Here is a 7,867-nt window from a genome sequence, read left to right as displayed (position 1 = left end):
CTGGACAGGTTGGACAATTGGGCAGAAAACAACAGAATGCAGTTCAACAAGGAGAAATGCAAAGTGCTGCACCTAGGGAGGAAAAATGTCCAGCACACCTACAGCCTAGGGAATGACCTGCTGGGTGGCACAGAAGTGGAAAGGGATCTTGGAGTCCTAGTGGACTCCAAGATGAACATGAGTCGGCAGTGTGACAACGCCATCAGAAAAGCCAATGGCACTTTATCGTGCATCAGCAGATGCATGACGAATAGGTCCAAGGAGGTGATACTTCCCCTCTATCGGGCGCTGGTCAGACCGCAGTTGGAGTACTGCGTGCAATTCTGGGCGGCGCACTTATAATCACCCTTCATTTATTTGAAGACTGCTATCAAATCCCCCTTCAGTCTTCTCTTCTTCAGACTAAATAATGCTGGTTCTCTCAGTCTTTCCTCCTAAATCAGACAACCTGGACCTCTTCAGCCTCCGCCAGAGAAGGTTGAGAGGCGACCTTGTGGCTGCCTATAAGTTCATCACGGGGGCCCAGAAGGGAATTGGTGAGTATTTATTCACCAAGGCGCCCCGGGGGTTACAAGAAATAATGGCCACAAGCTAGCAGAGAGCAGATTTAGTTTGGACATTAGGAAGAACTTCTTCACAGTTAGAGTGGCCAAGGTCTGGAACGGGCTCCCAAGGGAGGTGGTGCTCTCCCCTACCCTGGGGGTCTTCAAGAGGAGGTTAGATAGGCATCTAGCTGGGGTCATCTAGACCCAGCACTCTTTCTTGCCTATGCAGGGGGTCGGACTCGATGATCTATTGAGGTCCCTTCCGACCCTAGCATCTATGAATCTATGAAAGCCCAGCTCCCTTACCAGCTTGTCCAAAGGGCTACAAGATAAGCCCTGGAGGCTGGTGGCAGGGCACAGGCTCAACGCGTGTATGGCACCCCCTGCGCCTTGGGCAAAGTTCCTAACATGTCACGTCCTTCTTAGACACGGATGAAGCAGCTGTTTACCACAGGCCCGTGGCACATAGTCATTTCCTGACTCGATGGGATCTCTGACCCCAACCATTGCGCGTCCTGCCTTGCTTCACACAGAATCACAGAAAATGAGGGTCAGGAGGTCACATCTAGTCCAACTCCTGCTCCAAGCAGGACCAGCCCCAACTACATCATCCCAGCCATGCCTTTGTCTACCCAGGTCTTCAAACCCTCCAAGGATGGAGACTGCACCACCTCTCTGGGGAGCCTGGTCCAGTGCTTCACCACCCTCATGAGGTTTTCCTCCTACTATCCAACCTCAACTTCCCTTGCTGCAGCTCGAGCCCGTTTCTCCTTGTCCTGTCATCTGTCCCAACTGAGACCAGCCCAGCTCCATCCTCTTTGCAGCCCCCCTGCAGGGAGGTGACGGCTGCTATTCAATCCCCCTCGGTCTTCTCTTCTGCAGACTTAACCAGCCCATTTCCCTCAGCCTCTCCTCACCAGTCCTGTCCCCCAGCCCCACGACCATTTTCATTGCCCTCCGCTGGACTCTCTCCAATGTGTCCACATCCTTTCTGCAGTGAGGAGCCCACAGCTGGACACAGGACTCCAGATGTGGCCTCCCCCATGCTGAATAGAGGGGAAGGATCACCGCCCTCGATCTGCTGGCAGCGCTCCTACCAATGCAGCCCAGGATGCCGGCTGCCTTCTTGCCACCAAGGCCACACTGCTGGCTCCTGTTCAGTTTATTTTCCACTGTCCCCCCAGGTCCTTTTCTGCAGAGCTGCTGCTGAGCCAGTTGGTCCCCAGCCTGCCCCGGTGCATGCATGACAGGACATGCAAATTTGGAACTGGCACGGGTCAGATCCCAGTCACACCATCACTACTTGCATGACAGGACATGCAAATCTGGAACTGCCAGGATCAAGACCCCAGGTCTCTCCTGCACGGCCAGGTGGAAAGCTGGGTGCCCGCTAAACCAGGGCAGCCCTGGGGCATCAGGCTGCACTGTAGGGACCCTGTCACACCTTCAACTTAGGGCACAACGAAAACCAGCCACAAAATTACTGCACATATTTTTTGGAATCATTCTGTTGCCCATTTCCAATTTATCACACCATGAATTGCCTGCATGTGTGACTGGGTTACTGTTTAAGAGGCGATTAACTGGTGAATTGCGTGCTAAGCATAATGTCTGCCAGGGGCCTCAGGCATTTACAACACAGACATCAGCACCTCTTCACAAACCACCCTGATCCCAGCACCTTTTGTCATTCATGTGCATGTGCATTTTGGACCCCCGGCACCAATTTTAACACTCAAACTCACGAAGCAACTTTGCCAGAGGTCGGTAAAACCTGACTTTGAAGAGGTCGTTCAGGCCGAGGCACCGGTAGGTGCGGCTCCACCTTCCGTCAGGTCTGCTTTTAGCAAAGCCCTACTAGGAGCTGTCTCCACACTGATCAATGCCTGCGTCAGTCAATCCTGCAGCCGGATGCACGCCTTCCAGCGCGGGCCTTAACCGGCAAGAGGGAAGCTGTTCAGGGAGAGCCACGGGGGAGCCCCTGGAGGGAAGGGACCCGGAGATGGCGTAGGAGGAAGGCAGACAGGACGGGCAGATCCAAAGCAGCTGCTGGTGCTGAGTCAGCAGTGGTGTAAAGGGGACCAAAACCGGCTCCCAGAAGGGGAGGCTGCCGCTTGCCTTCACCTCAGCTATGGTGGTAACAGTGAGCTGGGGCTTCCCTGAAATCTCTTCCTCTTGGCTTCCCCTGAGCTGCCCCATGAAGACCCCGGGATGCGGGCCGGCAGCACTCCTGGCTTTGCCGATGACAGAGGAGAGTGGTTCTTTAGCCAGCAAGCTGGCTCCAGTGCTGCGGGTGGGCCGTGACGGGGTCAGCCACTCCTTCCCCATCTTATGTACCAGACAGGGTCTGCACCTGCAACCTGAGCAGCAAGCAGCAGACTTGGCTCCGCCAAGGGGCCGGACAAATCGGCACAGGAGCCCTCAGCACAGCTCTGGTGCTTCCAGTCTGAGCTAGCGTGGAGGTGTCTGTAGCGCGCATACGAGCCCTCTGGGCCTCCACAGCTGAACTAGTAGCCAACAGCAGCAGGGAAAAGCCTTCCCAAGACCCCTGAGCCAGCAGAGAACAGTGCAAGAGCAGGTAGATCTATTCCCTGGAGTCTGGATCTCCTCGCTGCTACTCAGGGCATGGCAGGTGCAACAGGCAGCCCGGGAATGGTGAGAGAACATAGGCAGCTGAGGCGAGCTGTCCCCTGGGCCCTCTCAGCCCTGGACAATGCTCCAGAGATGCTCAGGACACGGGGCGGGTACATGCCAGCACGAAGCGAGACCTGGCACAGAGCTCTGCCTATCAGCTGAACACTACAGGCCCTGCCACAGCACTTCCCATGCTCAGGGCACCATATAGGCACCACCTGCCGCACACTGGCTTTGCCAGCCCACGCCTGGACCCATACCCCTCCAAGGGAGGCCAGGGCAGGTGCAGCTGTACCTACCTGCACTCACAAGCTGGACTCTGAGAAGGTCATTGAGGCACCTGGAGGGGACAAGCCAAAGAAAAATCACAGAACCAGAGCAGTGGAGCTGGAAGGGACCTCCACATCTAGTCCAACCCCAGGATCAGCCCTGTCCAAACCTTCCTAGACAAATCTATAATCTAACCTCTTCGTAGTACTACCATCACCCTGACACAGCACCAGACGTCACACCCAACCCTGCTGCTGGGAAAGCAGAGGGGCTGCAGCAGCCAATATCCCGTTGCTGGAAAGGGTGTTAAAAGATGCTCCAGAGATGCCAGGCAGAGGCTGTGCCCCCTGCTAGTCACTCCCAGGGCTGCTGCCCAGTCCTAGAGGCCACGGGCCAGCAGGAACCTCAGCCCAAGGACAAGAGCACCTGCCCTGAAGGAACGCACGCCCTGGGTCCTGCACAGGCCCCGTACCTCAGCTCCAGAGCCCCAGGGCTCAGTCGTCCCCGAGGCCCATATGAGGATGGCCCCAAGTCTCCCTGTTGTGGGTGGAGGTGAGACACCCTGCGCATAGGCTGAGCTGGGCTCTGGGGCTGCCCCCGCAGGCTGCCTTGCTGCTCCTGGCAAGCTGCCGTCAGCCCCAGCTGGCTGCAGCCTGGTCAGCTCCCTCTCCCTCTCCCTCTGCTTGCAGTAACGGCACCTGGTGAACTGCGTTATGGCCTCCTTGCTGTCCGCCAGGCCAGCCCACGCCCAGCCCTGGTGCAGGTACGCGGCTGCCCTCCACAGGATGCAGCGCAGGCTCTCTTTCTTCTGGGGCAGGATGTCACGGGGCAGCCCCGACCTTGGCCTGGGTGATGGGGAACCTGCCTCCGCCCCGTCCCAGGAGCTCAGGTCAATGCGCAGCGTCTCAGGAGTCAGGTCACCCGTTCGGTTGACAACCTCCTCGCACACAGCAATGGCGTCCCGGTGCCTCCCGAGCTGCTCCAGGGCAGACGCGGCTTCCAAGAACACCTCGGGGATCCTGGGCAGAGCCGACTGGCCATGCAGCGGCACCTGCGGGGCGGGAGCACGCAGCTTCCTCAGGACTGGAGCTTCCCATGTGGCCGCAGGCCTCAAGCCTTACCCAGGCACGGCACGCTTTGGCTTGTGCTTGGAGGGGGGACCTTTCATGTGGCTCAGCTGCAGCCGCCCCCACCCAGGCTGAGTGAGAAGCCAGAGGCCTCGGCTGTGTAGCTGGGGTTTCCCGAGCCAGGCTGGGAACACAGCAAGGAAGCAGAGCCGTGGCCCTGGCAGCATCACACCAGACAGCGCTGAGCCAGCCCTGGCTGAGCACTCGCACTGCACGGACCACATTAATGTGCACTGCAGTGCAGTGCCATGGCCTTCGGGTGGGGAGGCCTCTGCACCTTGGCATCTCCCCCTGGACACCCCAAGAGCTCCAGGTCCATGTGCTCTGTGCGGGGCTCCCTTCCCCTCCCTGCCTACAGCTGAGCCCTTCAGTGCCCTGCCTCAACCCCCAACATTTGCTCCCTTGTTCTGGTGCTTTTGGGTGCCCAGAGCAGGCTGGGGCCCCTGGCCCTGCAGAGGTGCCAGGAAGCGACTGAGGAGATGTAAGTGTGGGCGAGGAAAGAAGCCACCCTGCAGGATCCAAGGGACGGGGCTCCCACAGTGTCTCACAAGCCCAGTCACCCCCCCAGGCCCCTGGCAAATTCTCACCTGGTGCCGGGGCCCCTCCTGCAGCACAGCCAGCAAGTCCAGGTAGTGCTCCCCCGCTTCTGCCGTCCTGCAGCACAGAGAGGAGGGAGGGAGGAGGTTCCCCTGCAGCCATGGGGGAGCAGGGACCAGGGGGAAACCCCAAGAAAAGGCCTCTTCTCTCAAAGAGTAGGACCAGGACTGGTAAGGGCAGTGAGGCCTCGTGGGAGCCCTGCTGGGCCCCTTGCCTGTCCCTGCAACACCAGCCCCAGCACCAAGCAGGCAGATTCCTACTGGCCTGGCACTGGTTGGATGCTCAGCATGGGTTCGACTGGTGCCAATCTAGGAGCCCAAAGGAGACAGGGGGTCCCAAGCAGGTGGGGTCCCCACCCAAGAGGAGAGAGGAAAGGGCTTCACCTTCCAGCCTGGAGGCACCTCTGGGCCAGCAGGTACTTCACCTCGGAGGGGGAGGGCTGGCGGAGCAGCGACGCCAAGGCCGGGGGGTGGACCAGCAGCTCCGTTCGGACCAGTGAGCCAGGTGCAGCGGAGCCAGCCTCCGGAGCGGGGCTGTCTAGAGCCTGCAGAGGCAGGGGAAGCACAGAGCTTACGGGAGGTAAACCCCTGCTCTACCCCCAGGGAGCTGTGCCCAGGCTCCTCCGTTTCTGTAGAGGCCCCAGAGACCCAGACCTGCTCATGCAGCCACCTCTGGGGTGGAGGGCAGCACTGGTACCGTAAGCACACAGCAGCGCAGGGCCCTTCAATGCCCCGAGGGCAGAGACCTGCCTGGGATACAGCGCTCCCAGAGGGCCCCACCCTGCCCCTGCCCCTGCCCCTGCCCTGGCATGTTGGACGGCAGGGAGGAGCTCTGTCTGCCCCATGCTTGTTAAAACCAACTGAGCTAAGGACTGTGACTGCCTGTGGGACCAGGCCCCGGTGTGCCCCCACCACAGGCCAGTGCCATGTCAATGGCTGGTCACTACAACGACCTGACACCAAGCAGAGCCTCTCCACTTCATGCCACCGCCTGGGTAAGGCCAAGGCAGTCTCCGAGGTCACCTGGAGCAGCCGCTGTGGGGCTCAGTCTGCCTGGCTGGCTTGGCTCCCCCTGCCCAGCTGCAACCAGGGCTGCTGGCGGGCTGCGCCCGGGAACACCCCAGCCTGCTCCAGGGTCTGTACAGCCCAGCCAGACCTGATGCAGCAATGAGCCGCACAGCTTCAGGATGCCACCCCAAGAGGCCCCGCTGGGCAGACAAACCTCATGGAGCAGAGCCAGGGCCTCCAGCTCCGCGTCCGTCTCCCCCAGCTGGCGGTACACCATTGCCGCCTGGGACAGGGCCGCGAGGCACTGGAAATCAAGCTGCAGGGCTTGCTTCAGGTGCTGCAGGGCCGTCTGTGGCTTACCCTGGGGGCAGGAAGAACCAGACAGCAGGACCTCACTCCCTGCTACAGCTCCAGAGTATCACCTGGAGAGAGACGCTCCAGGCATCCTCCTAGAGGAGGGGGCCTGGGCCCTCAAAATGGGGTGGGGGAAGGAGAATCAGGGGGCCCAGAGGAGCTGCAGAGGACAAGGCATGAAGAGTCCCTAGCCTGGCAAATCACATAGTGCCAGGCACCCCCTGGGCTCAAGGGGCTGGACTGGAAACCCTGCAGTCTGGTGATCTGGCTGCTCCACCTCCATCCCCAACCGCGCTTTAGAGGGGAGCACTCAGGGTTTCCTCCTCCCCAGGGCAGCAACAAGCCTCTGTGCTGGGCCCTCCAGCCTCCCCTTGCCTGGAACCGGGCTGCACTAACCCACCACAAAGCTGGCTGAGCTGCCCCAGGAGAGAGCAGAGAGCAGCTGGCACAGCCGAAGTGCTGGCCTGGGAAAGTCAAGTTGCTGCCCGAGAAAGCTGAGGTTACAGTTCCTGATGGAGCCCAGTGACACTCCAGCTGCAGCCCTCGGCCCCAGGCACGCGCAGCGTGGCTGTTAGTCTGCCCCTCCTGCTCCCTGCAGGCACCGGCTCATGCAGCCTCCCTGCTCCTGGTGAAAACATGGCACGTTACCATTTGCTGAGTGCAGCAGCCCAGGCAGATGTAGATCTGGGCCAGGACTCTCTTGGAGCAGAACCCGGTTGCAGCCACTTGGAGCAGGGAGAGGGCAGCTGGGAGATTCCCGGCCTCCAGCTCCTGCAAACCTGGAATGTGAATGGTACATATTAGCTGTGCTCCATGTCCGTCGCACCCCTGGAGTCGGGCCTCTGTGCCGGCCGGTGCACCTTGGGCAAGATCCTTGTGCCGGCACCAGCCAGCCTCCCTGCTCAGTGCTGCGTTACACCCGTCAACGCCTTTGCCAATGCACGACCACGCCAGCACATGCTGTGGGCTGGGCACAGCTGTCAGAACTGCTACCCTTCTTTTATTGGGAACACCTGCAGGAGACCATTGCATTTCTTTATGGGAACACAGAGTTGGGACAGCAGAAGCCTCCGAAGACAGCACAAGGCACATGCCTGCATGCTGGCTAGAGGCAAAGGATGCGGTTCGGGGGCTGCACGGGCAAGGGCAAGAGGAGATGAATCAGAGGGGAGAGCTGGAACAGACTGAGCACAAAGGCTGAGCCGGCACCGTTTGAGGCCCTGGCAGAAGCTGACTACAAGCTCCTGGGTGAGAGTCCCGGGAGAAGTGTGTGGCTGGGAGCAGAGAAGCCATCCTTGGCTGCTGGACTCCCTCGACTGCCTGCAAGGGAGCA

General features: G+C 60.0%; 1 protein-coding gene across 1 annotated transcript in view; it reads right to left on the bottom strand.

The window, feature by feature from the left end:
* Positions 1-7,867, bottom strand: part of FANCG (FA complementation group G) — a 23,241-nt gene that overhangs the window by 4,071 nt on the left and 11,303 nt on the right. Inside the window, exons 6-11 of the mRNA XM_014521264.2 lie at positions 7,183-7,313; positions 6,395-6,541; positions 5,557-5,717; positions 5,164-5,230; positions 4,148-4,500; positions 3,479-3,519 (exon numbers count right to left, since the gene is read on the bottom strand). Of these exons, the coding sequence (XP_014376750.1) occupies positions 3,479-3,519; positions 4,148-4,500; positions 5,164-5,230; positions 5,557-5,717; positions 6,395-6,541; positions 7,183-7,313 (900 nt within the window). The remainder of the gene's footprint in view (positions 1-3,478; positions 3,520-4,147; positions 4,501-5,163; positions 5,231-5,556; positions 5,718-6,394; positions 6,542-7,182; positions 7,314-7,867) is intronic.

The sequence above is a fragment of the Alligator sinensis genome, unplaced genomic scaffold, assembly GCF_000455745.1.
Source record: "Alligator sinensis unplaced genomic scaffold, ASM45574v1 scaffold783_1, whole genome shotgun sequence".
In the NCBI taxonomy this organism is placed as follows: Eukaryota; Metazoa; Chordata; order Crocodylia; family Alligatoridae; genus Alligator; species Alligator sinensis.
This window is presented reverse-complemented; position numbering and strand designations above follow the sequence as displayed.